This window comes from Condylura cristata, unplaced genomic scaffold (genome assembly GCF_000260355.1).
Source record: "Condylura cristata isolate star-nosed mole 26May11 unplaced genomic scaffold, ConCri1.0 scaffold00045, whole genome shotgun sequence".
NCBI lineage: Eukaryota > Metazoa > Chordata > Mammalia > Eulipotyphla > Talpidae > Condylura > Condylura cristata.
The window spans coordinates 2,520,390-2,534,209 of NW_004567146.1; the positions used below are offsets into that span (position 1 = coordinate 2,520,390).

General features: G+C 35.0%; 1 protein-coding gene across 5 annotated transcripts in view; it reads left to right on the top strand.

The window, feature by feature from the left end:
• The window catches only part of HNRNPC (heterogeneous nuclear ribonucleoprotein C (C1/C2)), a 45,354-nt gene that overhangs the window by 18,830 nt on the left and 12,704 nt on the right, over nucleotides 1-13,820 (top strand). For 3 of the 5 annotated variants that reach the window (XM_012734109.1, XM_004694677.2, XM_012734110.1), the window contains 3 exons: nucleotides 4,216-4,493; nucleotides 9,331-9,445; nucleotides 10,046-10,093. In XM_012734109.1, coding sequence (XP_012589563.1) covers nucleotides 4,253-4,493; nucleotides 9,331-9,445; nucleotides 10,046-10,093 — 404 coding nt within the window. In that variant the 5' untranslated portion in view covers nucleotides 4,216-4,252. The remainder of the gene's footprint in view (nucleotides 1-4,215; nucleotides 4,494-9,330; nucleotides 9,446-10,045; nucleotides 10,094-13,820) is intronic. The other 2 variants (XM_012734111.1, XM_004694676.2) reach the window with 1 other exon arrangement.

The window sequence follows — 13,820 nt, forward strand, 5'->3', positions numbered from 1 at the left end:
AGTTAATCGCAGGAAATTTGACAATATAAAGCCAAAATTCACCTAAAGTAGAGTACCCATAGAAAATACCTAAGATACTTTTGCTTTAAGCACATTTTTGGTACCAGTTTTTATATTGTCCTAGTTCCATGTTGTACATACTGCTGCGTTTTAAATTTTAAATATCATTCCCATTTTAAAATTTGTTCTCTAAATGTGGCAGTTGCTAATAATTAGAATACTGTTATTAGAAATCTGTTTTACAAAAATCCACACTGAATATAAAAATTGAACTCACTGTGCTTGCAACTTTTTATTTGATATCTGGTGTGTTTAAGACTATTAAGCCTGATGTTTAAGCAGATCAGAACAGTCTATTTCTTTCTTCCCTAGCATTTTAGTATTTCGAAAGTTAGGAAAAGTTGGTATGTCCTATGACACCTTCAAGCTTACTCCAACATATGAACTTCATGATCCATGAGACTACCTTAAAGGTCTCATTTAGAAAAGTTCCAGTTCTGTCATTAATTTTTAAGACTTAGTGAGTGATTACAAAGCAAAGACCCTCTCAACTACCCGCGTTAAGAAAAAAAGATTGACATTATCGGATGACCCCATGACAGCCAGGAAACTGTCCTGAAGTAAATTGGAGTGTCATTTAAAGGAAGAAAATGTGGTGTAGTGATTTATATCCAACAAAACTGACTTAAAATATATAAGGGACACAGGCAAACTGTTACTAATGTGTAAGATCTGAGAAAAATGTAACATCTAGTCTTCTGAGTTCTTAGCATCATCAGATAAATTCGAGACACTTTAATAACTAGTGAGGTGTAAAAATAAAACTTTTAAGAACATCACAGAAAGATAGTGCCTATATACAATCTTAACCAAATGTCACACGAATCTGATCAAGCCTCTGGGCCCAACTTCAGTGTCAGGAAATACAGAAGGCAAGAGAATATATGGAGTTGTACTAAGAATGTGACGTTCCGGAAAACCTAGACTGGGAAACTGCAGTTCAAATGTCCTATTTGTGAATAGATAATACACAGTAAAGGGATGAAAGGATAACAGGCCTTGAAGACAGGTGATTGGTTTCAAATAGACAAGGTCACTCTAGGTGACAAATTATTTAAAATGGAAGAAAGTGATAATTGCTAGGAAAGACTTTGGGGTGGAAAAATAATGAAAATGGAATGGTATACATGGGACTTTACATTTTCATGTTATACATGGGACTTCTGAATTTTGAGATTTTTGCTCTAGTACCTTCACACATTTTCACTACCATCTTTGTACTCATGCTCTTATGGGAGCAGGTAAAAATTAGTTCATCTGCATTTCTAAAAGTTGGTTCTTGCTGTTAACTAGTAAAAAACTAGCTGGATATTTTTGGGTAATTTCTAGGTCTTGTAGACACCTTCTAGTTTTTTCCTTCTTGCATTATTATCGATAGGTACCATGCTTGTTGCCCTGGGCTTACCCTTACATTGGTTTTGTTTTTTCCTCATTTTTCACATCACTTACCTAGTTGCTTTTTTAGATGAGGAATCAGGAAACTATGTTCTGTTACTGCTTTTTTCCAAGACTTTCGGTTCTTATCCAATAGCTCTTGTTGCATTTGAGGAATTCACCATTTTCTCCCTTAATAGAGTTTTCATTTGTAAGGTACTTCGTATCAGAGGTAGGATAATTATGAACTGAGATCATTTCGATTTTTTTTTTTTAAGATTTATTTATGCATACAGAACTGGGGTACAGGCCAGAGGTGCAGGGGCAGTGAGAGGATTCACCAGAGACAGAGTGGGGAGCAGACCAGGCAGATCGACGAAGTACACTGCTGAGGGGAACATTGGGTCCGTCAGGAGAGGTCTTGCTCACCATGTGAATCACCTCCATAGCAAGGGTTGAAGTCATGCTGAAGTGGCCTTTAGCTTTTTAGTGCTGTGCTTTAACCCACTACGCCATCAAGAAAGGCCCATTTGGTTATTTTTAAAACTTTGAGAAATCCATTCTTCAATAAAATTCAAAGCAGAGGTACCTCTGGAATGTAAACTGATGATACATCTATTCCTTTGTGTTCCCTTCAATGGCTGGTGATGGAGCCTACTATTTAGGAGATGCTTAAATGTTTTAAGAGATGCTTACATGTTCAGTGGAAATACATATTAATTTGTAGTGCTTCTTTGTTAAATTTTTTAGTAGAATGTTAATCCCCCTACATTTGGGATTAATGGTTGTCTTTACTGTTGTTGGTATCTTGATGAATTCCTTTTGGTAAGTGTGGACATTGAAGATTATTCCATTGTGTTTACCAAGCTTTTAAAGTTTTTGCACTAACAATTCATGGTTTTTTTAATAGCACATTTAGAAACCACATATAAAGCAAATAAGAAATAAAATCATAACCCTTAAATTCAAAGATCACCTTTCCTCTCTGTATTTGGATACTGGATGTCTCTCTAACAGCCATTTCAAATGGACTTTCTAGAAAGAATTAAATCCTTATGCCTTGTCTTTATTTCTATGTAATGAACTCCCTTCTCTGTGTCTAGATTGTTATACACCATCCTTGTGAGAAATTGAAGATATTTAAATCCTTTTCTGTTCTGTTCAAAGTTCTGGGTCTCATGTTTGGTATGATGGTGAAATGTAGAATGACTATCTTTCTTCCTACAGTTCATTAACGTTAAACCCCACAGTATTTTGCTTCTACTTGTTATTGAGATGCTTATTGTTTGCTTAAAACTAGCTTGTATCCCCACTTGTTTAAAATAGCGACTTTAATAGCTAACAGTAATATCTGAAACCAATCAAGGCTTTTAGTAGGATTATTTTATTCCTTTTGACATTGTAAGTTTTTATGCTATTCAGAAGTTGAAAGGCTGTTGATTCTCAGCGACTACTGTTGGCATGGTTACTTTTCACTACTTAGTTTTAAAAAAGATTAAGTACTACTCAAAAAGAGAGCTTAGAAACGGATTCTAGAATTTTAGAACCTTTAGGAAAAAAATAGTTGACACTTTTAAATCAGTATGTTTATGTGACATGACTAGGTTTTTTTTTAAGGGTCACAATGGTAGTGGTCATGTATAAATGCCATACTACCTGTTTTATGCTTATATGACATTTTTAATTCATGAAAATCCATTTATCATGGTTCAGTTGGCAATTAGATAACAGATTCTAGACAATGGTATGTTTTGATTTGAGGTTCTTTAGTAGCTTTTAAAGGGCCGTTGAGAAATAACCTTAAGAATGTTACCTGAAATTGTTGGAGTGGATATTTAAATAAAAGCTAAAAGAATGTCCAAAACTTTTCCCTTAAAAAAACCTAAGAGGATATTATTGTGAGTCTCCATGTAATGATAGATTTGAACCCTCCATAACATAAAAAAAAAAAATTACTTTAGTTTGAAAAAATATGAGGGGGAGAAGTTACATTCTCTTCCTTAGTTCTTTTGATTCTTGATGCATGCTGTGTACTACTTGAAATTTTATCATCATTATCATTCAGTATTTTTAAGTGGTAAAGCTCAATTTTGTATATTATCACATGAAAAATTGAGTGTGCAGAAAATATGGTATTGGTTAAACTATCTGACATGTATGTATCAATTGAAATACATGGAAATAGATATTCCCAAAGTGATTTAATTGGTTAATTTATTGCCATTTTATAAGATTAATTGTATTTAAAAGCTACAGTGTCACTTGTCTACCAAAGAATGGTTATAGCATCATTTTGGGTTTTGTATATCCTTGGGAATGAGTGAGACTTAATTTTTGTGTAAGTAATGTACCAGAAAGCTAAGTTATTAATAGAGGCAGAGGAATGGTTGGCATGACTGAGAATGTGAAAAACATGCAGAAACTGATAGAGCACTTAGGTTTTTCTGACTTTCTCTAAAACACTTCAAAACATAGAGGGCTGAAATTAATGTCTAAGAAAGTTTTGTTACTAGTAAACTATGAAAAGAATATTTCCCCCCTTGAAATGGTAACCTCATATGCTGGACAGGACTAGAAAAAGGGAGGCTGAACATAAGACTTACGTTCAGAGATTTTAGGACTTTCTGAATAGTAATACAGTTATTACTGTGTGAAATCTCTTTATGTTGACTGATATACTCTAGATAGTCATGATGGTTTAAAATAAGAAAGTTTTATAAGGGTTATTTTATTTGTATTAGCATCCTTTTATCTGAATGTAGTTTTTTTTTTTCCTTCTAGTTTTTCAGCTTCGTGAGGAATCTTACCATCAAAGACAATGGCCAGCAATGTTACCAACAAGACGGATCCTCGCTCCATGAACTCCCGAGTATTCATTGGGAATCTCAATACGCTTGTGGTCAAGAAGTCTGATGTGGAAGCAATCTTCTCTAAATATGGCAAAATTGTGGGTTGCTCTGTTCATAAGGGCTTTGCCTTCGTTCAGTATGTTAATGAGCGAAATGCCCGCGCTGCTGTGGCAGGAGAAGATGGCAGAATGATTGCTGGCCAGGTTTTAGGTAAGGTTTGGGTTGAATTAATTTTTTTCATTGGTTATGTAATTCACTCAGTTTTTCTTTCAGTTTTCTCCATAAAATTATTAGTATGAGATGTCTGTATGGAATTTTAAGTCCAGTAAAACCATATAAAGTAGATAGGTATGTAATAGGTTAAATAGGGTTTTTACTTGTAAGTTGTTTTGTATAGGAGAGACTTGGGTAAACCTCGGGTAAGGTAGGTTGGGAATGGTGAGAATGATTTTTTTTTTTACATCATTTTGTGCATTTTTTTCATCTCGATTGTAATGTCCAAGAATGATTTGGTAATGTGCAGTTTTGCCTAAATGATTGGCCTATTGCTCACAGTGAGTTTAGGGTACACAATATAGGTTAATCACACGTTGGCACTGAAGTCAGATTGCTTACCTCTGTACTGGGACTTCACAGTTCTATGTGTTTTTTTGTTTTTTTAAGATTTACTTATTTATGCATACAGAACTGCTGGGGTACAGGCCAGAGGTGCAGGGGTGGTGAGAGGATTCACCAGAGAGAGAGTGGGAAGCAGAACAGGCTGACTGACAAAGTACACTGCTGAGGGGAGCAGCGGGTAGGTCAGGAGAGGTCTGCTGTGCCATGTGGGTCACCTCTGGGGTAGTGATCCAATTCATGCTAAAGTGGATTTAGCTTCTTAGTGTTGTGCTTTAACCTGCTGCGCCACCAGGCAGGATCCCACAGTTCTATGTATTGAGTAGCCATTGCAGCTTTGCTGAGCCTAATTTTTTTTCATATGTTAAAATGACAATAACTATGAAGTTTAATCCAGTATAAGTAATTTGTTATACTTAATCAAAAGTGCATACACAACATCTGTTTTAGAGCATAAGCTCTTTTAATGTTTTATGTATTAGTTCCCCCAATCTCTGGGTATCCTTGGTGATAATCAAATGTTGAATATCTAAGTATAGTTCAGGGTAATAGTTTATTGTATTTTTTACAAGTTCACATTACATACTATATTTATACTATTAGCCCATGAAGAAAACTACTGGTAAGAGTAGAATTCTTTCTCTTTAAATGTTTCTTTAATTGCCAGTTTCTGGATAGTAAAATTGGATAGTGACTGGATAGTGACTTGGAATAGCGTGTTTTCTTGGTTGTGAATATTAAAGAAACTAAGGCTTTATAAGACAAGTCCATTTCATATTGAATGTAACACTTTCTGTTTACAATGAAGCATTATTTTTTTTTAAGGTTTATTTATTTATTCATACAGAATTGGAGTACAGGCCAGAGATGCGGAGGGTGAGAGGATTCACCAGAGACAGAGTGGGGAGCAGAACAGGCAGATCAACGAAGTACACTGCTGAGGGGAGCAGCGGGCTGGTCAGGAGAGGTCTGCCACACCATGTGGTTACCTCCTGGGTAGGCGGGGATCAAACTCATGGGGAAGTGGCTTAGGCTTCTTTTGCAGTGCATTAACCCGCTGCACCACCAGGGAGGGCCTGAAGCATTATTTTTTTTAAAGAGTTATTTATGGGCCCTCCCTGGTGGCGCAGCGGGTTAAAGCACAGCACTGAGAATCTAAAGCCGCTTCCGCATGAGTTTGATTCCTGCCTGCCCTGGAGGTGACCACATGGTGTGGCAGACCTCTTCTGACCCACCCGCTGCTCCCCTCAGCAGTGTACTTCGTCATTCTGCCTGTTCTGTTCCCCACTCTGTCTCTGGTAAAGACTCTCACTGCCCCTGAGCCTCTGGCCTGTACCCCAGTTATGTATGCACAAATAAATAAATTAAAAAAAAAAGATTTATTTATGAATACAAAAATGGGGTACAAGCCAGAGGTACAGGGTAGTGAGATGATTCATCAGAGACAGTGGGGAGCAGAACAAGCAGATTGATGAAGTACACTGCTGAGGGGAGCAGAGGGTGGGTCAGGAGAGGCCTGCCACACCATGTGGATCACCTCAAGGGCAGAGGATCAAACTCTCACTAAAGTTGCTGCGGCCACCTTGCAGTGCTGTGTTCTTGCGCCACCAGGGAGTGCCAAGAAGCATGTTTTATGGAAATGTTTCTGCAGCTTTTGACAGTCATTTGGATGTTTGCTTGTGGTTTTTTGGTGATTAACTTTTAGACTAAAAAATTTATGTAATTTGTATTTATTTCATATATTAACAGTTCTCAAATGCTATTTTTAAAATCCCAGCCCCAGTGAGTTGGGAACAAAAATATTGGAATTTAGAGAACAAATACAAATAATCCTTGACATTTAAAATAAAATAGTTTAGAATGCCAACATTTTCACATGTGGTTTTTCTATACTTGAAAGTTCAAGAAAACAATATATAAGGATTTAGCATCTACAAGTGTGTGTGGTTGAATGGGCTAAAATTTTATATCTTACAGGGATTGTATGGGCTTAATGTCCCAGTTTTAGTAATATTAAAAATGATTTGTGAGTTCAGGTAAAGTTTCCTGTACATGGATTAATTTATGTCTTTAATTTTTTTTAAATTTCACGATTATCACTAATGATCATTGTTTAGGTATTTCATACAAACTTGCAAAATAGTGGGTTTCCTTATTCTGCATTTATTAACTAATTTTTCTTTCAAATTTTGAACCTTTAGCAACCTTTAAATGTAACTTAAATTTAGCAACCTTTAAATGTAATTATTGCTTTTAGTATCTTCATAAACTTACCTATTTTAAATCTGTATGTTTTAGAACACTGCAAATTATTCTAGAGCTCAAAATAATTCTTTAGTCAGTGGATTTTTACCTTCATGTTGCTTCCTGTGTCATTGTCCTTGCTGCTTTTCTTACTGTCTGGAATCGCATGATATCCCAGGTCATCTGGTATATTTCTTGACCTCATCCAAAAATTTGCCACTTTTTACTTACACCTCCTTTCAAAAGGAATTTAGAAACCACAGTCTGTATACCAGGAGTGCTTCTTGTTAATTGCTTATGTTAGTATCCGCAGATAGAAACTTTTTTTTTTCCCCAAAAAAGTAAACTTAAAAAAAAAAAAACAAAAAAAACAAGCATGTAATTCTTTCTATGTGTGCTTTTTGTGCCAGAGCTTCAAAATGATCTTTACCTACATTTTTACCAGAATGAAGATTACTGATGATTTTACATTTGGGGTTTCTTTTTTAAAAAAATACTGTATGTAATCTTCTGCTCTATAGAATCACTTGAAATGCCTTGATAGTTCTGTGTGATCAGATGCTTTTGGTATTTTATTTTTACATTTTAGAGTTTTTTAATTTGTACTGAGTTTAAATGTGAGTTTTAATTCACATTTGTTTTATAAATTATTTATCATCCCAAAGCCAAAACTGTAATAGCAAAATTGCTATAATCTTTTGATGATTAAAAATTTGAAATGAGGGAGCCTCTCTGGTGGCTCCGGCCAGGTGGTGACCCACATGGCTTGGCAGACCTTTCCTATATGACCTTTGTGCTCCCCTCAGCAGTGTATTTTACTCAGTCTGCCTGTTCTGCACCCTACCCCCTTGTTCCATTAGGCTACCCCCCAGTTCTTATATGCATAAAACAAATCTTTAAAAAGAATTTTTGAAATGACTTTAGTGAGTCTAGGGTTCTGAAGATTATTCGTACATTCAGTGTTTTTATTAAGTATACATGTATCACAAGTCTTGCTGTTGATGAACTGAGTTTTAGAGATCTAGCTTTTGGCTCAGTGACTTAGACTCTTGGGGAGAACAAGAGAAAACTCTTCTTACCTAGGTAAATGGATAACAAGATAACTGACTCTGGAACAAATACTTTAAAAATTGTTACATATGAAAACTAGAATGTTTTGTAGTCTGCTTTTCTTTTTTTGATTTTTACGTATACACACACACACACACACAGATAGGTTCTTAGGCAATTTGTTGCCTACATAACTTTATTTTTCTATTTTATTACATTATCAGTCACCTTTGTGTAGTTACTGCAGTTATTGCTCCCCTTGGGTGCATAGGGTTTCCTTTTCTTTTTTTTTTTTTTTAAAGATGTATTTATACAGAACTGGGGTACAGGCCAGAGCTGCAGGGCAATAAGAGGATTCACCAAGGACAGTGGGGAGAAGAACTGGCAGATGGACAAAGTACACTGCTGAGGGGTGCAGCAGGCAAGGCAGGAGAGTTCTGCGATACTTTCCTGCTCTGGGGCTGGGGATTGAGCTAGCACTGAAGCAACTGGGGCTCCCTTGCAGTGCTGAGCATTAACCAAACTCTGATCCACCAGGGAGAGCCCCTGGAGGGGGTTTCTTAACCAGCATTTTCTATGCAATTTTACATCTCGCTCTACATCTCTAGTTTGCCTTCAAGGATAATTTGCAAGTATCATTCTTGAATCACGTTGATTTATGAGACACTGTATTTTCTAAAATTCCTTAGGTTAATCAGTTGTTCTTAATGTAATTATGCTCATTTCAAGCAAGTAGAATTATTCCTGCAAAGGCAAATGTTAAATACATTGACTCTTCTTGTCCTAGTAACTGAGGGAAATAGTGTGTGATCTGCATTGTGCAGTTCAGTGAGGTGGAAGCTGAGGTTAGGACTTACAAAGACAATATGATTCTATTTTCAGGATCTTGATGTCAAGGTTTTGGGTTAGTTGGCAGGAGCGATGAGGAGAAAAACATCTATGAAGAAACCTTAGAACATAATAAATGAAGCATTAATTTCTAGCCTTGTAAGAAATTCTTGTGAGCCTTTTTTTATGTAAGAAAATATATAGATTGTTAAATCTTTGTTGGTTTATATGACTGAGTACATTTTTTGAATGTTATTTTTAAATTCCACCTCTTTTTCATCAATTATAATTAAAATCTTTGCTTTTACAGATATTAATCTGGCTGCAGAGCCAAAAGTGAACCGAGGAAAAGCAGGTGTGAAACGATCTGCAGCGGAGATGTACGGGTCAGTACCAGAACACCCTTCTCCGTCCCCTCTACTCAGGTCCGGAACTTTATTATTTATAACTGCATTGTGTCCATCAGTGGGCATCTTCTCTATCTGTTTTTGGGATGTGGGGAGGGTTAATTGTAGTATCTTTGATTTGTATAAAAGTATTTTGCTTTACTATAGTTCCTTTTTGCCTTTTTCCAGAGAATTACTGGAATTTCTTTAGATTTTTACTAGTAAAGAGTAGCTTGATATTTATAGAATTAATTGCAATTCTTCATGAAGAGTTGTTTAGCTTCTAAGAAGCTACTGGGCAAAAAGAAAGGGAAGAAGGGTGATGTAAGAATGTTTAGTTTACTGTTGTATTTTTCAATGTAATTTTAGCTATTATGATTTGATTTGAAATTTCAGCAGAATTTTGTATAAATTTGAAATTTAGCCACTGTATTCCAGTGGCCTAAACTTACTAGGATTTAGTAATTTATTATGTGAATGGTTGGGATTATTCCATGCTGTTGATCTATTTGTTGTGGTTTGTTTGACATAGGTTTTATTTTTTGTTTTTTGTTTTTAATTTTTTTATTTTTCCCATCTACTGTTGTGAATTTATATCAACAACTCCAAATTAATCCTCTTCGGTATTTTATTTTTCAGCTCCTCTTTTGACTTGGACTATGACTTTCAACGGGATTATTATGACAGGTATGTTAAGGTTTTTTTGTGGGTCTTTTCTGGTAAAATGCCATCTCTAGTTTAAACATTTTATTTCTCTATTTTGTAGTAACAACTTTCCCCTTTTGTAATAATGAACATCAGATGTGTTCAAAGTCTACTTTTTCTGTGAAAACAAAGTGAAACTTTCTTCTAAATAGACATTTAAATTGATTTTTAAAGAATGAATTTGATATGTCTAGTCTTTTCTGGACTAACAGTTTTTCTTGATAAGTTGGTAAAGTGTTTTTCTATTTGTTTTTATTGGTATGCCAAGTAAGCGTAAAGGAGAACTGACCTGTCTAGTCATGAGATGGAATTTACAGCTTCATGTTCTCTCATGTTACATACTTGCCACTTGGCTTTGTGTTATAGGCAGTTACACCAAAGTGATATGAAGGTATCCTTAATCTTAAAGCCTTAGTCTCCTTTTATCAAACCAATTTCTTGTGCCTTCAGAATAGCATTTGTGTTTATTGGTGAGTGATTGGAATGAAATTTGGATATGTGTGGACATAGAGAGGCCATGGATGGGCTTTGAATGATAGATTTAGACCAGGTCATGTTGAAATTAGTTACCAGAAAATATCTGCAGAAGTGTTATTATCACATTTGTATTCTGTATAGTGTTGGTATAAGAGAATCTTTTATTTGACTTGCTACTTTTAAAATTGTGTTTTTGTAGATGATGCATAAGAAATTCCAATTCGCTCTGTATCTGCTTTTTTTTTTTAATTAAACAGCTTTTTTTGGATTTGGGAGTGTTTTCAAAAAAGTAAAGTTAACTGATTAACTGAGCTGATCTATCATGCCAAGATAAAAGGACAAGTCAGCTAGTAAGCATTATGATGAAAGACTTGAATCTGTTTATTTTACATATTTGAGAAATCGCAAATAGTATCTAGTCACTTAAAAGGCTAGAAAATTAGAACTGGAAATGCAGTTTGGAGAACTGCATTATAAAGGGCCTTGAATGTCATATCAGTAAATGAGTCTCCATATTTTATCAGAATGGTTATTTCATTTATTTTAAAGATTTCTTCAGATTATTGTGACTGCTTCAACACAGTTTTGAAAACTAATGAAGCACTTTAAAAGTCTTAATAAAAGGCACACATCATAGTAATACTTAATGTTGCCCAACTATATCTGTGGGAGTTCTTATACACCCACTCTTGGTAGATTTAAATATTTGTGTGGGTTTTTGCTTGTTTTTTAAAGCTCCCTAAGAATTCCAAATATCTAGACAAGGGTGAGAACCTATGACAACATAGAATAAAAAAATTGTTTTATTTCTGTGATGCTTATTTCTTTGTCAATAATTCCCTTTAGAAAACTTTATTATACTCATTTGGGTGAGTGTAATTTCGTTTGGTAGTATTAGTAAAGCAGCAAAACTTTGACCATCTTATCTCTTTGTATATAAGTACGTTTGGGGGAAAAATTTAAGTAAGAAATTTCTGAAGGGTTAATTGATGAAAGTAGTGATACAGAAAGCAAGAAATAGTGAAGGAATTTAGGTTTTTGCAGAAATATCTTTAAATTCTTATCATTGCTGTTTGGTCCTAAAAACTGGTGACCCTAAGACTGGTATCTTTGCTTTTCTGTGTTTCAGCAGGCAGGGCAAATACTCTGTTAGTTATTCTCTGTATTGCTTGATATTTAGCACATCAGTGAAGAGTAATGTCTTTCCCTTTCCATTCTAATCTCAGCCAATTTAATAGAATGATCAAATAGATGCTGGCAAAAAAAAAAATGATTCAGTACAATACAGAGGACTGGAAGAGAAATGAACATGTAAAATTAAGAATTTTAAGTGAATGCATCTTTGGAACTAAAGAGAAATTAGATTTGTTTTGTATGGTTGTTGTATAGGAAGCTGAAAGAAAGTGCTCTATTGTCAGTGGGGATTTGTCTGCCCTTTGGCAGATCCAGAGGGTATTTTTTTATGATTGGAAGGTACTAGGTTAAGTAGTTAGACCTGGGTATTATTGTTGAGTAGGACCTAATACAGAGAGGGGAAAAAATTCAGCAAGATGGAATAGTTTCCTCTCAGAAGTCTTTCTGTAGGTGTAAGGTTAAAATAATTGTTTCTCATGTTGTTAATAACAGTTACCCTCAACTGTGATGAATTCTCTTTTGCAAGAAGGTAGAAAATTTGCTCTGAATTTACGTGAAAACTAGGCTTTCTATTTCTAATTGGGGATTAAGTCAGTGTTTACTTGTCCTTTTTCTCCCTTAGTTCTTCCACTAAGAACATGAAATTTATGTGACCGTTGCTAGACATAAATTTCACTTATTATTGCAACCAAGTTTTACCTGTTACATACACTATGGTAGCTACTAAGGAAGTAAGGAAAGAACAGTTGAGGAATACAAAGATATCACTTAGTGGTATTATAACCACAGTCATTAATGTTACATCAGTTTCCCTGTACTTGAAGTACAAGGAATGCCTACTCACAGGGTTGATAAGACTAAAGGAAGAATAAAAGAAATTGCATTACAAATGACCCCAAAATAACACTCTTCAGACAGTCAGGAATTCCCAACCATGTTAATTTTATTATCAAACCTCCACATACTTGTTCCTCCCTGCTGGTACAAGGGGGTTAAATTAGCACAGCACTGTGAAGCTATCTGCAGCCACTGCAGCCCAAGTTTGATCCCCAGCCAGGGAGCCAACCCACAAATGGTGCAGCAGACCTCTTCTGTCTCAGCTGCTGCTAGCCTCAGCAGTGTTTCTAAGTTAGTCTGCCTGTTCAGTTATCCACAATGTCTCTGGTGAATCCTCTCACTTCCCCACCCTGTATGTCTGGCCTGTACCCCAGTTCTTATATGCATAAATAAATAAATCTTTAAAGAAATTAAAATCTCCACATACTTATGTTAAAATGATTAAAAATTATACTTCTGAATTAGTAACTTATGAACCTTATTAACTGCATACATGCGTTAACTACTGCATGTTTGCTTGATACTGTTTAAAGATCAAAATGAAGGGATTTATGGACTTCCCATCACTTGCCACCCTAACCTAATAGCTTTAGCACAACTAGCATTCTTAAATGTGTGGCCACCGTCTTAGAAAATAATGCACAGTAAAATAAAGGTTGGTTGATGAATTTTCTAAACATTCTTTTATTAAATGGCTACTATAACTTTTTTTCTATTACATTTCAGTTCACATAACATTAAAAAGAAAATAGTATACTAGTAAAAAATAAAGACTTTCTATAAACATAACCATAAAATCACTTATTTTATAAACATAACAATAAAATCATTATCAAAATAATAAAATTCCTTGATTTAATTTCATCCATTATCCTGGTTAGTTTTCCAAAGTTGGTTTTGCAGGTTGTATTTTGTGTTCTTCAATATATTCCTAGAAATTGCATGAATGATTCAACTGCCTGATTAGATTCATATTCTTTTTTTAGTTTTTAACTAATGGCATTGGTGGAGAACTGAGAAAGGAAACCAGAGTACTTCATAAAGTTGTTAGACATTTTAATCATTATCAGCCTAACTCTTGAATAAGAATGTAGATGTTGATTGTAAAGGGAAAACATTTTTTTTAATTATTACAAAAGTTTATTTTTACATCATTTTGCACATTTTTTTTCCATCTCGATTGTAGTCCCCGCGGGTTTCCCATTACCAAATCATCCGTGTGCCACCACCATAGTCCCATGCATTTCCCTCCCCCCCCCCT